The sequence below is a fragment of the Saccoglossus kowalevskii genome, chromosome 8, assembly GCF_978046115.1.
Source record: "Saccoglossus kowalevskii chromosome 8, keSacKowa6.1, whole genome shotgun sequence".
Taxonomy (NCBI): Eukaryota; Metazoa; Hemichordata; class Enteropneusta; family Harrimaniidae; genus Saccoglossus; species Saccoglossus kowalevskii.
This window is the reverse complement of record NC_140648.1, coordinates 8,472,546-8,491,864: the sequence shown is the minus strand read 5'-3', so window position 1 is coordinate 8,491,864 and position 19,319 is coordinate 8,472,546. Positions and strand designations below refer to the sequence as shown.

At 34.6% G+C, this 19,319-nt stretch overlaps 1 protein-coding gene across 1 annotated transcript; it reads right to left on the bottom strand.

The window, feature by feature from the left end:
• Window positions 1-759: 759 nt before the first annotated feature.
• On the bottom strand, window positions 760-18,138 carry LOC102800708 (heparan sulfate glucosamine 3-O-sulfotransferase 6-like). The gene is made up of 2 exons (XM_085502129.1): window positions 17,255-18,138; window positions 760-3,512 (listed from the first exon to the last, which is right to left on the bottom strand). The coding sequence occupies exons 1-2, from the start codon at window positions 17,887-17,889 to the stop codon at window positions 2,879-2,881; spliced, it is 1,269 nt and encodes a 422-aa protein (XP_085358255.1). The 5' UTR covers window positions 17,890-18,138; the 3' UTR covers window positions 760-2,878.
• Between the last annotated feature and the right edge of the window lie 1,181 nt (window positions 18,139-19,319).

Here is a 19,319-nt window from a genome sequence, read left to right as displayed (position 1 = left end):
GTATATTTTGTTTGGCTATTTGTACTTTGTATACTGGGTTTTCTACAAAGTGTATTAAACATTGGTAAGATGGAAGTTTGTATTTCTTTCATGGCAGTACAAGACTACAAAAATGCACAGAATTCAACTGAAGTCGCAACATGAATTTTCAGGACAAAAATAAGTTTGGAATTATACATAGATAATGATGGCCATTTTGATTAAGGTTGTGATGATCTTACCATTGATTTGTTCATGGTAAAGCAATTGTATTGAATAAAATTTGTTAAAAAATTTGAGATTAACACATTGTCTACAGACACTGTTTGTCCCAATTCATTTTGAATATCCGTTTAAGCTATCTGCATGTGATGTGCTAGAAGATACTGTAAAAGGAGTTATATATAATTATTCGCTGGGTTTTAATTTTGCTTATTTCACTGACTGGAAAATGCGCTAAATTAAAACCCAATGAATATGTAAAATTTAACACATTATCTAAATTATAAAACCGTGAATTTAAAACCCACTGAATATGCCTGAAATGGTGAATCAACGAAATTTTAACCCAGTGAAAATTAGTCATTTTACAGTAGTATAATTAAAGTCGAACATTACACAAAGTGGTACTTCGCTGTAAATTAAGCAGAAGCTTAACTGGAAAGTAGTACATATGTCAGCAAACATGAATAAAACGTGTTTCACTCAACAATGAGACTGATATAATTTGTACATCACCAACACAGCACACACTTTACATTGCAAGCATGCAACACTTAGTTATCTTGCATTACCAATAACTTCTGGTCATGTTTTTTTATTCAGACTAAAATATTGTAAATTATTCTTATCAACACAGAACTGCTAAAACAACAACAAAAAAGGCTGAAACGAGAACAGTATAAAACAACAGTTTTGATTAGGGCATCAGTAGGCAGATACAGTGTGAAAAGTAGAGCTGTATTATTGAAGAAATTGGAGATACATGTATAACAGTCAATATGGAAGCCTATGGACAAGGCACAATCTGGTTACAGCTATACAACTTACTATCAATTCATAAGGAACCTGCTCCAAACCCCCAAAACGATTTTAAGGATTTAAAAACAAAAAATCTTAACAAAAACTCATCAGTTGTCATTCAACTATTCACAATATGAAAGCCACTTACATGTAGTTGTAGTTTTGCAGGCGCTATTGAATATCAAGTTGTGTTAAGATAAAATCTGAACTATCAAACTATTCAACTGTGTCTAAATTTTGTTACCTTTCATGAATTAAACTTGCATCATTTTTTTTTTCAACAATTTTGTTCAAAACGTTTAGCCAATAGGATATTACGTTTATGTTTAGTCTCGGAATAAGCTTTAGAAACTTTAGAACTATGTGCCAAAACTCTGCTGAACTCTGCTGGAGGGAACAATTGTCGTTTAAACTCTGCAATTTTAATATTAATAAAAAAGATATGTGTATATACATTTCTCATGGGCAACATTTTGGGTCAATTATAAACTGTGAAAGTATTTTATAAATTACTATTATGCTATTGTTATTCCGAGTACATGACTCAAAGAACTGATACTTGTAGGACCATCAAGATGATAGGTACTTGTAGTTGATACATACATTATTGACATTTATGTACTGCATAGCTGTCACTATAGCAACAGGAATAATCCTAACTATGACTACAGGTAACCTTGGTAATCAAAGTGTATGGTATTAAAACTATTCCATTTTCACCAGTTTGAATGATTCAAAGGCATTCGTTGAGGACAATTTTGTTTTCATTACTCACAAAATGTGCGTAAATTGGAATTACGAAATTAAAACGCTTCACATTCATCTTCTAGGATGATTAAAATTACACTTAAAATGATGGGAAAGTTGGCCAGATCAAGGATTAGTTGGAGGGTGGTGGTGGTGGTGGTGGCGGCGTCGGATGAGAGGAGGGTTTAGTTTTCAATACCACCATGCATATAATTGTTTGTCATATATTATCAGATCAGAACTGAGTACATTCCAGTAATGAAAACTATCCCTTTGAACTCAATTCTGATATGACCCCCCTTCTTCCCTGGTAGATCAGATAAATGACCTTTTGTTGACCCTTATGATGATATTTCAGTGAGGTATGAGCTAGAAATAATAAGGTTTAAGATACCCCCAAAGCATTTCAAAATAACAATCCTAGTACAGAACACTTAAAATAGTATGCAAAGATATGTACAAATACTGTAATGTCTCCATTAAAAGTCTCTTCAGTAAAGTTGTCACCATGGCAACAGATATCATGTCAGACTATTCAGTGCTCCCCCTAAGCCTCATTTGCGAGTGATTTACTCAAAGACATCACCATTTTTGTTGAGTTAAATCTCATCATTTGAAGAACCTTTCCCTTAATTCCATCCTTATAATGGTTAAACATATCATTATGAAATTTGATTTTCATGAAAAATGCCAAATTTTCTAAAGGACAAAAACCTGCATTTATGTACAGTCATGTATTGAATTGTTTTGGTGGATTTGATAAATCATATTATGTGGACAGATATTGGAGTAAAAACTCTCCATGAGCTCTTGGTAAGAATGCTTTTTTGGCATACACATAGAACATGGCAATTTTGTGTAATAACAACTGATGAGTTTTTAAAGCAAAGAAACAGCATTTTTAAAATTAGTTAACAGCAAAAAAAAAAGTAAATATCTCCACCCGTAAATAAAGTTTTTTCTTTAATAAATGTCACTGACATGTGAGATGTTCGTTATAAAGTTTGCATCTTTAGTGTAAACTCCGTGCAAAACCTCATAATAAATATGTACATGTTCTATAATATTTGGCAGTAAATATCCCGGAGTTCCACAGTGTATAGTCTCCATGGCAACACAGTGCGTGGTCTCACCTTTTGTAGTACTGACCATCATCCCAGTGAAAGTTGGTTCCAACCATATGGTAAAATTTGGCATTAAATGGACGATAGAATTCCCTCAGCCGATTCACCACCACAGGATCTACATCTGGATGCGCCCGTCCTTTCGTCTTGCCCAAACAGTGAGGGTTGTCATTGTTCACTCCTCTGATCAAGCAGGGAAAACCCTTGGTTTGATTAAAGTAGAAATGGTCCTCTTGAATGACCTCCTTCAATCCAAGGAACTGTTGCACTTTTGTCAATTCTCCAAGTGGGTTGCGGATGAGTTCTTCCCCACTCACAAATAAGAATGAGGACAACGGGAAATACTTGAGCCATTTCTCAAAGTGTTTGGCGTAAACGCCTATACGTATTGCACCCCAGGAGGTATCCACCACGCCAGAATTATTCACAAAAGCCAGTTTTTCAAAACTTTTGATTTTTCTTTTACTAGCTGTCTGTGTATAGTCTGATATTGCCCTGGTAATTGGGTCGCGTACCACTACTAACAGTTTGGTATCCTTTGACATGTTGTGCATACGTCTGGGAACATCATGAGTAACAAAGTAACTAGGTGACTTCTCCATAGTAATCTGACCTTCTATAGTAGGGGGCATCTGCTGCCTATAATAGACAAATAAACCAAAACCTGTATTAAAATACAATTCCATATGAATCCTATTTCATTCATTCTGGGCAGGAAACATGATATAGTCATTATTAAGCTAGACACTTTGCTGCAATTGATAACATACTAGAATGTGTTGAATACAAAGTCAGACATTTACGATATTGAGTACTGACATGTTTTACAGCTGATGGTAACACACCCCCCTCACCCAGTCATTACACAGTACATGTTCACACCCTACAGTATGTATGTCATATTATGCAACTACACGGTATTCAAATCAAATGACTAATTTCCATGCAATTAAAACAATAAGCAGGGTGAGCTGAGTCACAGCTCTCTTACTCTTGTGATTTATCCTGATTAGTAGAACGTGGCTTTGTGAGAGATTATCCATATTGTAAATGGATAACATTTTCTATCTCTATTCCCCATACAATAACATGTTCTCTTCAAATATTGCATATAAAAATAATAATTGAACTGAATGCTGTTTACTGCAGCTGACTAAATAGTGCCCAATCAAAGTGCTAATAATATTTTGATATTTGATGTTTAAATAATGTACTTAAACTGTTACTTCTTATTTCTGTCTAGGCTGATTTGTTGGTACCTTGTTGTTTATTGTATTTATATGTTTTGTGTAAAATTTACAGCCCATTAAAATGATGTATTTCATCTCCTACTTCATTGCAGTGTGCGTATAGTCTCTGTTCAAATGGCATTTTTGTTTTTGTATAGCGACCTGTTTCTAATGGTAGTTTATGGTTGCTTGCATTATAGCATGTTGTTCATAATATAACCCACCTCTATATACCATGCCAGGAATCAAAAAAATAATAAATTAATATTTTGCTCTCCTTTTTTTTAAAAGGAAAAAAATAATAATAATAGTAAGTATAATTATTCCATGACAATGGACACTGTATTTCTGTACAAATTGCGTCAATCCAATCATGGTGTGTATCAAGCCTTTGCTTGCTGTCAATATGCAGGTCTGTCAATATAATAGATAGACTAACAAGTCACAGGTCAAAGTTTTGGTGCTGTGTATTTTCATCACATTATTCAACACATGATTATATACTAAGTAGGTGATACAGTACAACTACACTATTTTACTGTGTACTATCAGATGAGATAAGATACAAAGACTGGGTACCATCAAGTCAAGAGATTTATTAACTCTGATTGGCTTCTTGATTTAATCACATGTGCAGCACCGACCAATGAGAGGAATTTTTAAATGATACTTGTCAAGATCAAGTGTAAATACAGTACATGGCATTTATGGATTAAAGTCGATCTACGGTACATGTATAAAGAGGTGGGCTTGCAACTTTAATAGACCAGAGCCTTGGTTTAAGTTTCCGAGTGTTTTCCCATCAGTGAATAACGCAATTTTAATCCCCTGTATACACTAGTGACCTTTGATGTACACAGCACATGCCAGTCTGTGTAGACATAGTAGTTATTTGCAACCACTTCAGACTAATTTATTTCTCTGAAATGCTTCACAGCAACTGGTGTGTTAACCCTATTGTTGAACCAGCTCCCGCAAAAATGTTCTAGTATAACCGTACTGGATCAAATAAACTGCTTAAAACAGACAGACAGGAACATGTAGGGTCATGGTCATAAAAGTAAACTACACTGAACTTGCTTTAACATGACATGAAATTTTGAGTGGTAATATATACAGTTGTAATTTTAGGCATCTGTATTCTACCTGTACAGTGCAGTCAAGATTTAAAGTATTTGCTTTATTTGCAGAAGTGTGGTTATGGCTTTAAAAAAGTTTTAATGACCCAGTATCAATAAATGATTTTTTTAAAGAGATGTCTTTCTAATAGAGAAAATATGGTAGTCAAGCTTTCTATATGTAAGAAATTCCTCTACTACACAAAAGCCGCTCTTGAGAAATTCATAAAAAACCAAAGCTGCACTCATCCCAGGTGTACATGTTATTCAGACAAGCAGTCATTCATACTGCAATCCAAACCCATGACTACTTGAGTACCGCAATCGTATTTAACTAAACAGTCTTTTTTTCATCGATTGTATGTTTTAAGTGTTTTCATGGCAGGCGTTCTCAATACTGACCAATAATACCAGAGCTGTATGTCCTTAGAAAAAACAATTAAAAAGAACTTATTAAAGGAGTCTTGTTTATTAAGATCTTAACAAGCATGGTGAACAAGTCATGCATCTGTGGTGTTTAAAGCCATTATGAATGTAAAACTAGGGGCTTGGCCTAATACTTATTGATTTCCTTGCTAGCTTGAAATGCCCCATTACATGTATGTTCGGTATGCCCAGTAAGCATGAAAATACCAAAATGGTACACAGCGATTAGGCTTTGTAGAAGTAGGTGTTCTGTAAAGGATATCGTATGACGCTCAGAGGAAGTGTCAGATGTAATGCTGTAAGTTTGCCTGTCAGCACTACAAAGATTGAAAACACCCATACAGGTGTGTGCACAACTTTACACAAGATGAGTTCATAGGTCAAGTCTCATGCATGGTTTGCTTGGTGACACAACAATGGGCAAACTGCACACCTGGGCTCGTTATATGGTGCTATTTTTAAACTTTTTTTTTTTTGGGTATTGAAAAATAGAAATGCCAAGATACCACTAAATTTCAACGACCACTCGACCCTATGTTATTCACCTTTATACATGGATGAGAATGAATACTGACAACAAGGGAATTGTAGACCCTTTATGGGGTAGTTAGGGGGGTAGGGGGTATGCATTCTTTAGATGCAGATATTGTGGTTATGCGTGTAATTTCAATAGTTTTTACAAAACAAAATCGGGAAAAATAATGTTAAGTATGTAGAGTTGTAATGCAATTGTACGATTGATACTGGGCGACGATTACACTGAATAAACTATGAGCTGATATAGGAAGATATCAGAATACTGTGCCAAAATAAGAGTCATATGATGCTTATTATGTTAATTTCATCACTTCACATTGGCGCCTAGTACATATCTGTCAAGATTAAAAGGTGTAGTTCAAGGTCCACTCTAGGGGGAATAAACAACATGGTTCAGATACAAAACTGAATACAGTCACATTGTTGCCATAGTGAACTTTAACTCAGCCTTGAGGGGGGAAAACGCCCAACAAAATTAATTAAATTGTTGTCATATTTTATGCCATGTTTTAAAGCCAAAAGTTAAAATGTATATAGTTTGTGCTCATTTTGGTGATGAGGAATGCATTGGAATGTATAGACTACAGCTGTCATACTCTGACCTGTTAAAAACTTCATGGGAGCTGCAAGCACACGCATACTGAATTCACAAGCTATTTATCACTCGTTGCAAGGTAATCTGGGTCACAGCTAAACTAAATGAATTGCTGAAGACTGATACACTACAGACTGTGTGGACTGTTCTCCCCATGCTCCCAAAAAGTCTTTATCATGTTTTTTAAGTTTGATTTTGTTTTAAAATTATGAAATCAGTAATAATTGACTGAGCCTGTGTCAATTTATAATCATTTTGATTTACTATGAAGCAATAAAGGTATCCCACTGATAAAAAGTACAAACATTTATAAAAAAAAATGTCATTAGCTAGTATATCAATGTAGAACAAATTTATTGAAATATATAACATTGCTACCATGTAATCACAAAACATGCAGTGCATGTGTGCATGGTTACGACACCTCTTTTAAGGGCAACAATTACATTTATGGGTAAATGCAGTAAAGAGGGAGTCACTACAGTTAAAGAGTCATGCATTTATGCCCATTATTCATAGCCCCCTCCCTATCATCAAATGACTTATCCCTGAGATGAATCGCCAAACAAACTGTTGACAATACTGAAATGCTAATACACTCAAATTCTGATATTCCAATGTTCAAAACATCCATGTACTAGGGAGAGTATGTGAACACAAATATCAATTCACTATGCCAAACAAAACTAAATCTGATAGTACATTAATAATGATCTGCTGAATAGTGGGTGAAAAATGAAAAATAAACTTTTCTATTAAAAGAATAGAATGGTGGAACAGCTACATTATTTGAGCAACATAAACACTCCAATATATGAAGAAGAAAAACATTCATCCAGAAAGTAGAAAAAAGTATAAACAAAATATGAAAAACATTATAATTAATGACAATTTCATTTTACTGGGCGAGTGTCATCAAAACAAAGGAAGATCATCACCAATTTAAGTGTGACAGTTAACTCACGTCACAACATTCATAAATTAAACATGCCTAATTTTTTCCAGATTATATGTTTTTAAACTTTTTGATCAAGACAATGTGCTCCATTTACTCAAATATTAACAATTTAATTATAGAAAAGTACACAAACATGTGAAAAATATTGAACCAAAATGTGAGCAGGAACATTTGTGAGGTTAATTAAATAGTAGATCCAATTTAATGTTACATACATACTTAGTTGTAAAGCTTTCTTGAGGAGATTGATATATTCTGTGGATTTCCCGAAAGATCAATGAAAATCCCCCCCAAACATTTATGAACATGCAGTTTTAGTTTTTACCATGGGAAAAGAAATATACTTGACTGTCAGGTTCACTTCTTAAGTATGTCAGATGAGGCCTGCAGGAAATGGTATTCATTATATTTATTGCAATTTCAAACTAAAATGGATTAAGTCATTTCTTCATAGTATTTAATTATTTTTCCTAGCACACTGTCTGCTAAAAGTGTCTACGGATAGTTTGGTTTAACTTATTAAATGCTATATCTTTCAATTTTTTTTAAAATTTATTTTGTACAAAATGGATATGAAAAAAAATTAAAGTCTAATAAAGTGGCCAAATATCTGTCAATTAATAAATATAAGACCAATAAGGTTCCAAAAAAAATAGTTATTTGGTGAAAACTATATCATCAACAGGGACTGCTTGAAAATATGTTGAAGCCTATTTAAATATGTAAATTATGTTATCAGGGGAATACCACAAAGTATGCATGAAGCAGTACTCATGAAGTCATTACAAAAATAGTACCCAAAGTTATAATGCATAGTGACAGTAGGTAATCGATCGACACATAGTCAGACATTTCTGTTCATGGTACATGTACATTCTTCTCACAATAACCTCATATTGATCACTTTATTTAGTATGCGTTTGTTATCCATTATAACATTGTTTTTTGGCTCTGCAAGTTTATTGTGCTTCAGTAATAATTGTGACAGTACAAATACACAATTATGGCATGGCAATACAAATATGGGAGATATCACCGACTATATTTGGGACTGGAGAAGAATGTTTTTTTAATTAGTTGTAGGTTTATATATCAAGTCCAGGTTTTTTATTAATTGTAGGTTTATATATGAAGTCCAGGTTTTGATTAATTGTAGGTTTTTATATTAAGTCCAGGTTTTGATTAATTGTAGATTTATATATCAAGTCCAGGTTTTGAATAATTGTAGGTTTATATATCAAGTCCAGGTTTTGATTAATTGTAGGTTTATATATAAAGTCCAGGTTTTGATTAATTGTAGGTTTATATATCAAGTCCAGGTTTTGATTAATTGTAGGTTTATATATAAAGTCCAGGTTTTGATTAATTGTAGGTTTATATATCAAGTCCAGGTTTTGATTAATTGTAGGTTTATATATAAAGTCCAGTTAGGAGTTCTGGGACTTATTTTAGCTGAAATGAACACACTACCATAACATAAATTAAGTCTGAATACACATAACAGCTAAAGATATTGTTGGCGTTTTTTGTGTACATTTTATGCAAATATGTACAACAAATCAAACTTGATGTTGGACTAAAGTATCACAAATCTTTTCACAATGTGAGACATAAAATAAAATTGACCGAAAAGTTCCCTCCGGAGATTTTGTTCACTTCAGCTCAGTTTCAATTACTTTTTGCTGACTCTAGGACCTACATGTATATACTATAAGCTGGCATAGCGTTTTTTGCAGACCTGTGTGACCCATCTCTCCCCTTGGAAATCACTCTTATGCAAATGAGCTCACTCACTCCATCACATTGGATGACCTTACGCCTGATCTTTCCCAGTGTCGATATTTCACTGCTTTATAGAAAATGTAAATTTAAATACAGAACATTCTTCATTTTGAAGTGCATCCAAGTGAATTTATGTGACTGCAAGCTCTTCATCTCAAGATAGCTACAAACAGACTCAATACATTGATTCATTTCAACACCCACCCATATGTTCTGAACATGCAAGCCAATTATTCACTCATTCAGACCTCCATCACAGAATCTGAAATCCATTCTTATATTACATTGCATGTGCGTCCCTTCTGTCAAACACATCAGCTTTGTACCATTACACACACTGACTTTAAGCTTTCATTACATTGCAACAATATGTCCCTGGCCATCCAAACTTTCAGCCAATCATTTGCCAGAATAATTGTAACTCCCCAGTCACCAGACATTTATTCATTTCATAAACACACATAATTTGCCATGACCTGCTTTACAAACCAAATTGGTGATGCAGTCAAAAATGGCTGTGAGATTTTTTTCTTGATCATTGTTTCATGAACATACATGTACGATGAGTGAATCGTAGGAATTTATGCTTTAGTTATAAACATCTGAAGAAGGTAGCAGAGACAAACGATATTGTTCTCGTTAAGCACTTCAGGGCACTGACTGTCATGTTTACTAACACAATACATACCCTGGTCTATTCATCATGACCAACTCAGGAAAAACAAGACTGTCTTCACAAAATACAAAACGTTATCACAGCATGTCAATATTGTAGATACTGAAACCATGACAATTTCACAGTTAGAAATTGCTTCTTGGTTTTAAAATTTTACGGGGTTCATGAGGTTGAAAGTTTTCAATGGAGCAGTTCATCACTGTGAAATTTCCCCACGCATGAAAACAAAACAAAATGTCTCTCACAGACTGCTTGTTCACTGAGGCCTAACAACACCCAAGACAACAATTGCAATCAACAGACATTATTTTAGGAGCCATTTTTTTTACCCTCTTCCTCACAGGCATAATTCCATGATTAGATCAAGTCAGAATAGTTTATACACTGCAAATGAAAGTCATGACCTCAACATATCTTCAAATAAGTTTTTTTTATTCTCAAGGTAATTTTCCAAAAAGTACTGCATAAGTGCTGCAATTATTTACTTTAGCTGTATGAATAAATACAAAATTACTGTTTTTAGATAATTATTCAATTCAATTCAGGCATTGACTTTACATCAGAAGGAGTAAATTTACAACCATTAAATTTTTAAAAATTCAAAATGGCTGCCATTATAATAGTACCATTCAAAGCGAGTATTGAATTGCAACACCCTTATGTATCAAAATGCCACTGTTTATTTGTAGGGATAATAAACAAGACAAGATTGCGAACACAATGCCAACATTATTCTCAATTTCATGAGAATAATCAACACTCATTGAAAATGTGAATGCATCATTTTACAAAATATCTAACATTGAACAATACCAGTATTTTTAATATCAACATGAACACAAATTTTTATGAAATTTTTATTAGTTCAGTATAATAATTTTCAAAATGTTCCTAAAATTGTTTATCTAGATATTCTGCTGCTATGAAATGAAATAGGTGTAAACATATCAATGTATCCATTCCCTACATAATATTTAGGTGCAATTTGCATGCACAGACTTATACACAGACACAGCACGTAAAATATAAGATGTCGGTGATGAAACTCAATAGTGGAAATTACAGATAAATCTGTGCCTCTTAAAGAACTGATATCAGGGCTGCTAATTTACATATGATGTTTCCATCAATCTATTGTTGATAAACCTCTTAATGATGGGGAATATTGGCATAAGCAATGATGAGCGAATGGTAAGAATATGATATTCCCAAAAAACTAAGATTTGAAAGTAATGTACATCATCGTACTTGATCCATCTAGATTGATCTAGTTTCTAAAAGTAACAGAAATACAGTGTTGTCGGGTACAGAAATGATAACAGTGTTGTCAGGTACAGAAAGGATAACAGTGTTGTTGGTACACTTATATTGGGTTACAGGAAGGTGAAACTAGAAACCAATTTGAACAATAGTGATAGCAAGGAGGGTATATAATGGCACAAAATAATCAGACCCATGTAGAAAACAGTCAAAATAATGAGAAATAGTCTAAACAATTGCAAGAAAATTAGACATTTAATTAGCACTTTTTACACTAGACTTCTCTCACAAATTACTCGCTACAAAGGTCGTTTGTTATTGGAATATAGGAGCAATTTTAGGAGTATTTTGGAAATATACAGGAAATGCTGATATAAAAATGTGGGACTATGAACTGATGGTGATTCACGTGGATGTAACCAAGGGAAAGATTACAATATCACCAAGACATGAACCAGCGAAACCAACACCCATAGAGCACTGGTAGTAGTAACCAGTGTTATTTTAATGGTAATTGAATGGAGTCAAGGAATAACCCAATTCAATATAAACATTATTAACCACACATTAATATTTGACCACAGCAGGCTGACCTTAGTACTCGCTCAATCACAGTGCACAAAGCGTCTGTCAACATTTACTGGTTTATGAACTCACCATGTCTTTGCAGTCAGAGACAACCCAAAAAGACAGCATTATAAATAATATATAAAAGTGTGCGATACAAGTCAATACAGTTCACAGCTCCAATCAACTGACACCTTTATTTAACAGATTGCAGTAGAATGACTTACAAATGTGATTTCAATAGTCATTGTATTCTCTTCAACATACTGCAAATTTGAGTGATTTATTTTTATAAAGTAAATACTTTTATTTACTGACTAAGGATGACTAACCAGTTCAAGTATCGGCAGCACTACAAATAAATATATCACACAGAAAATGATTTCAAAATGTTATCAGTTATTTGGTAAATAAATTTACTTTATAAAAAATATTTCAGTTATAAGAATTTCATTAATAGTGTTTAATATCAATTCAATTATGTATTAAGTTCATAAATGTCAGTTATTAATATTAATTTATCATAAACCAATTTTATTGTTGATGGCACAGTCCTTAAAAAAAGTCATTGTTGCATTATTAGTCAGCAACTCAGAATAAATTTCTAAATATATGTTTACAAATTTCAGAATGAATTTCTAAATATACGTTTACAAATTTCAGAATGAATTTCTAAATATACGTTTACAAATTTCAGAATGAATTTCTAAATATACGTTTACAAATTTCAGAATGAATTTCTAAATATAAGTTTACAAATTTAAGAATAAATTTCTAAATATACGTTCACAAATTTTCACCTTTTAAAAAATTGAAATAAATGAAATACAAATCTGTTATTGGGAGCATTCAATAAAGACCTTTATGGTTTTCTTGTTTTTTTCGTTAATTCTCGCCACAACAAAGCATATTATATTTGTGGGTATAGTTTTTACATGTGTGATAAACATATATGTTATGTGCACAATCTGGTATCTATGTAGTGACAATAAAATACTGAAGTTCCAAGCTATCGCCCAAGGGCGTTTTTTGGGTTGACCTTTCATCAAAAGGTCAGTTAGCACAAAACTATATTGGTAATAAAGATAGGATTGGAGTACTGCAAGAAATATTTCTGAATAAAAAAGCAACGTAATCCTAAAAATGGAAATGTACCTTTAATGTAGAGTATATTACAAGGGAGGATTATATGGTTATATTTATATACTTCCATTAATGTTACTGCTGAATAATTTCAATATCGTAAAAAAAAGAAAATGTGATCTGGCATGTATGGAGACCACACCCATAGCATTCCCATAATGCATTGCATACAATGAAGAGGGTACCATCAAAGGCAGTATGCAAATGATGCAGTGTGATCAGTACAATTGGAAAAGCAGAGAGACGGAGCTTTAAATCATGCGCCCTATTGGGTGGGGATGATTAACACATTATTTTTAAAATATCTGGGGCATGACCATAGTGCAGATTATACTAAAAATATGCAGAAAATACAATTTCTGTTGCAGCTAAAATTCGAGGCCCTACAGTTTAATGCAGGAAAACCACAGATATGAAATCGTCAGGCTGGCTATTCCTTATGTAGTATTGTCTTTATTAGAGAAAAAACAGCCATATCACATGTCAAGCCCCTTAGCTGGAAATCAACACTAGTGAACCACATGTTTTCAGTTCATTTTTCTAGCTAGCTGAGAATGGCAGTTGATTCAATGTCCTGCTGAGGCTTCTCAAAACAATGAAATCTAGAATGGTAATATCCACTGAAATATGTTCTACGGGATGTCAGAGCACTCAAAAGTCCAGCTAACTTTACACAAGTAAGGTTATCCGAGCCCCTGCTACAACCATAACTGCCCCGGTCGATCATCGTAATACAAGGCAGTCAGTTCCTATTTGACTCAAATGCTTCGAACTAATCAGTTCTAACCTGGCCTACAATAGAATGATGTTGGCGTTACACAAGGAAAAATATAAAGTCATGAGATCAAACTTGAGATTGTTAAGGATATATATTTCAGTGCGGCTAGTTTAAGCAATGGATTGCAGTGCTTTAGTCGCTATTATATTCACGATGTTAGTCTGTTGTAGGAAACACTAGGCATCTTAAAGCAACAATGCATGCTGTGACTTCAACACACAAATTCAAATTCTGACAGAATCGTTCATACACGTTCAAGTTCGTAGCAGTTCAGGGGATGTTTTTCAATAAAATATTGACCGGATGTCAATAGCAGCTTTCTTTCCAGATACCACCATTAAGGACTGACAAAAGTTGTGTTGATACAGGAATTTGTAATTTTTTTTATCTTTAATTAAATGATCATTTTAATAATAGATAAAATAATTGAAGATGGATGGATGGACTGTATGAACCTAATAACAACAGATGTAATGCAAATAATGGCCATAAAGCTATACATTCCCTCATAAACATCAATATATATAATGACCTTGCCTAGGTTTATGTGTATGCAAGGAATTAAGAACAATAATATGTTGGAAATCTACCACTGCCAAATAACAGGACAATTATGTCTAGTGTTTGCCTTAGAATAGTAAGAATGATTGGCATGCAAGAATTTCTGCAAGCCTTTCCGCTACCAAATAATAATACTTTTCTTTCATAGGACCTTTCCTCTGACATATAACCTATATGTATGCAGAGGAAAGTGGACCCTCTTCCTTTCTTGGTACTATCTTTTCACCGGGATTTCCGGTCAAAAAAACTGCATTATAGTACATGTGCTGGGATACAGCATACAGTATACATTGCATCTGTGATTTGTTTTGTCATGATTTGACAGGAAAGTCGTTGTCATGTGTTAGATTCACCCCTATGTTAATATTGAGTAGGTACTGTCCACACTGAACAACAACAATGGCAAATGTTGTGAGAACCTGGGTGAGAGCATATTGACGACACTTAGCTTTATCAATGACTTGTAAGTGGTCTAATAGATAAAAACAAGTGTGCACAAGGATTGGACAAATTAAAGGAGTATTCAGTAATCATTGGGCGCTACTTAGACAGCTGGTCGATTTCGGCCTTATATGCGACTCTATGTAAACAAGACAACATTGGAAATAAATGAAAATAAAGTTGGAATCTTTTGAAAAGAATTCACTTGAATATATCTTGAGGTGGTTTATCCCCATTGCTTTGTGCCAAGCTATTCAAATCTATTGAATAGTCTACAAAAGACAAGATTCTTGAGGGTTTTCACATGCTGGTAAGGCACAAAAACACTTCTTTACCAATCCACCAACTATTTCTCTAACAGGACAGGCATATCTAAAGACAGTTCCAGATAGCAATGTTAGGGTAGCGGTGGATGCTTTATATTAATTTTGTTGTGGGTCATTAATAGTGTCATACCAAAATGACCCGGGTGAAAGATTGGCATTTCTGGATTCCAATACATAAGGTTTATAGGGAGATAGAAGTTTTTTTTATTACTTTAAGTGTATAAATATGAATGTGTGGAACTTTAATTATTCGACCATATCCAGCAAAAGTGCACACTTATTTTAATTCTAACAACAGTATCTTTTACTGAAGATATTTCTCAATTTGGGCCTACACTGGATCCATGCCTTTTTTTACACTATAATGTCAGGATACAATTCTGGTATACCAAGAGTTGCACTGGTCGTGGGGTAAACACACAAACCTGACTGACTTGTTTGAACATACTGTTAAAAGAGTCAGTCAGAGTTTGTAAGTGGGGATTTATGTATTTAGCTCTGTGTACACTAGGAAGCTGTACACACATGTTTAGCTTCATAAAAATGCCATTACCATGCAATCTGGACTCACCTCGACTGTCAAAATACACAGCTAAATCACATGGCTCAACACACACACACTGGTTTTATTTCTTACTTTAAGTTTTCACGTTTAAATACTTGGGGTAAGGAGGGTCATTCAAATCTTTCTAAACACTGCATAAAAAATAAATTGTATGGTAAATAAATCCTCATATTTCAAATCAAACTAACTAATTGGGAACATGTACTCTGTGCATTTCAGACATTACCACATTTATTTATTAAGATAGGTCTGTTGTGACATGGTTGTGACAATTAGACTGTGAACCAACCATACACAGTAAATTTTGCGAAATGAGTCACACATGACACCATGTTTAGGAAGCTGGAAACATTTGTTTTCACTAAGCAATTGGTAGCAGTTGTGGTTCGCCACAGTATTAAGGCAGGTTAATGTATAGCTTGCAGGTAAGAAAACTTTACAAAACAAAACAATTTTACAAAACAGAGCAAAATCTTTGCAAATGTCTGCTGGTATATTTGGATTAATTTTTAAGATAGGTTCATAGCCCCCTATTTATTTTATTTCTCTAGAGAGACAATATTTAGACTGGACCCACTGGCAGTCTCAACTTGGAATTACTTGGTTTGTAGTTCAATGGTCTTGCCAAACAAGTCTGACTCAAATTCTAATAAATACTTTTTAAAGACAATTTAGATCAAATAAAGTCATATAATTGAACCATTTTAAACCAACCAGCAACGTTTTATGAGTTTGAACACAGTCAGTGACGTCTTGATTTTCCGTCGTAACGGTACACCCAAGCTTCAAAAAGTAAACAGTACGTTTCTCCCGCTGATATCAAAATAAATTATAGAGATTTAATTAATTAATTAATTAATTAATTAACAATAGATAAGATGAGATCAAAGTGTGAAAAACAAAATCTTCTCAACAATGTTTTGCGGTCCTGATATGGATACGACTTAAACACCAACAAGACCCACATGACGCTAGTCATCACCCATACGATAACAACGACGGTGACTGGTACTTCCAAACACAAGCAAATCGAACAAAATCGAACAAAGTCGAAACTGTCGACAACAAGAACGAAGGCAATATAAGATTTATTTTCACCGCAAACATGTTATGGTAGTTTTATGGGCTGTTGTATCTGCATAAACAGGGAGTTATCGAGGATTACGGACCGTTAGCTTGGGCGTGTGTACTTTTTAATTAAAAACTACTTACAAAGTAACAATTGGACCATTATACAGGGAACTAAGACAATAATTACGTGCCCGTTAACTGATAAACAACAGTAATGCGCTAGCCACCAATGTGTTCTGGAAAACGTTGGTGTGAAAGGCAGTGAGGTGCTATATATGGCAATGGATCGATTATAAATGCGATCGCACACATCGACGTGTCTCGATCGGCACCTGATAAAACACTCACCTGTACCAGTCTTCACCCAAAGTGTAAAACCTGTCAAAAAAATGAACTTCAGGTCCCGGAGCACGCACATCAGGGTGCATGCGAATGAATTCTAATAAAGCTCTTGTTCCACATTTTTTCACCCCGATGATTACAGCTTGTGGAAGTTTGCGAGTTGCGTTTGTTTTGTTAGCGGCGATGGAATCAACGCTCTTTCCACCAAGGCGGGTATGATTTGTATCGTCCGTGTCCTCATCGTCGTAACGCTCGAAATCTCTGTCCGTATCAGTTTCGTCGTCCTCGTCCTCCCAGATATTCTCTCGCTTAACGGGATCGTCTGGTTTGACACCTCCGTAAAACCCATGGATGTCCACACCATCGACGCCGTAAACGTGCAGACCACCATCACCACCACCGGGCTGCCGGAGATCGTCTTCTGAACCGAGTATATGGAGGTTCTGTCTTAACCGTACCCCGCTCGAATGTGAAATGGCCGGACAGCAGATCAACATTGAGTAAACCAAATATCCACACACGCTGACGATGGCCGTAAACGCGACAAATTTTCGCTTTCTCCGAGCGATGTTAAGAAAATTCATGCCTCCAATGGGGTCATGCCTGCGTACACAGGCCAATTCGTCAGTAGTAAAGTCCATACATACATACAGAGTATAGTAGCGTTTCCTACGGTGAAGCTAACACGGCCAAAACAATGAACTCGTTACAGCATTATATACTGAGCGGCCGTTGCTGTCAACGAGTGCTCTCCCCGGGTTCACACCATCGGGATCGTAGAAATCCAATAAATGAAAGCGAGAAACCAGCACGCTAAAGTAACTACTGAAAGTGGGACGAGATTAGAATTTACACATCGAAGCTTGTAGCATCTCTTACTATGAACCGCGCGGGTGGAAAGCTGCTTTCAGTCGCCTGTAACGCCTGATTTCATTGGCCAGATATCAAGAATATGCAAATATATTTGCTAGACTGAGAGTTTTATTTTAGTTACGCCATTGCCATCCACGTGACTGCTTTCACAGCTTTATATTGGGTAGCTAACCGTCAGCCACGTGGGGCTTGTCATCTTGGTGAGTTTATTGTCTCAATGCCAGATAACAGCTGTTCAACAGTGACAGGTGGGCTGAACAATCAAAACAAATCGCTTTGCGCTGTTTCCTTTAATGCACTTCACCCCCATGATGAGGGCGCTATATATATAATATACACATCTGTAGGTACTGGTTGGTGATATACATTTGCAAATTTGCAGCAATTTGTGGGTATGTGCTGCCATATGGCATCCGACTGATTACAATCTCCAATTTTTTCGTCTTTCTAATGCCGAAATCGTATTTACGCGGATTACATTTTACAATGCAGTTTTGGATTCAACAACAGTCTGACATGTTCTAAAAAAAATAATTATAAAAGAACCCATTTGAAATCTGGAGTGTTGGATGAAATTATTAAATTGCAAAGTTTTTATATTACTGCGACTGTTTTTTTTTTCTGAAAGCACGTCTGAACTTTATTTTTTTTAAATTGTTTAAAAAATGTTCTTACTATTGCCCGTCGAATCAAGTTTATTTCCAAAATCATCAGACCCCCCCATTTGATATGGATTTATCCCCCTTCACACATACACACTTAATATGACAGGAGGCTATGTAGAAAAGAATTACTCATTGTAAGTTTCATGGTCCTAGAACGCTTACTTCCCTATCACCACTCATATGTGAAAAGCAGTAATAGCGGCGACCCCAAAAGACACACCATTGGAACTCAAGAAGAACAATTTTCTTTTCCGGTTGAATAGCTACGAACGTATTTTCTCCAACACCACCAATTGCATAGTCGTGTATCATCCTATGTTTCATAATAATATCACTTGTTTGACGAAAATTGTTTCAAGAGTAAAAAAAAATAATAAGATTATTCTTCAAGAATAAGATAATCGACATATGAAAATGAAGGATCCGTACACTAGAGGGCGCCAAACTGTATTTCACAGCGTTTAGTTTAATAATAGAACTTTACCTTCACTGAGCCTTCGATATTTATTTCATTCTTGAACACACATTTATAA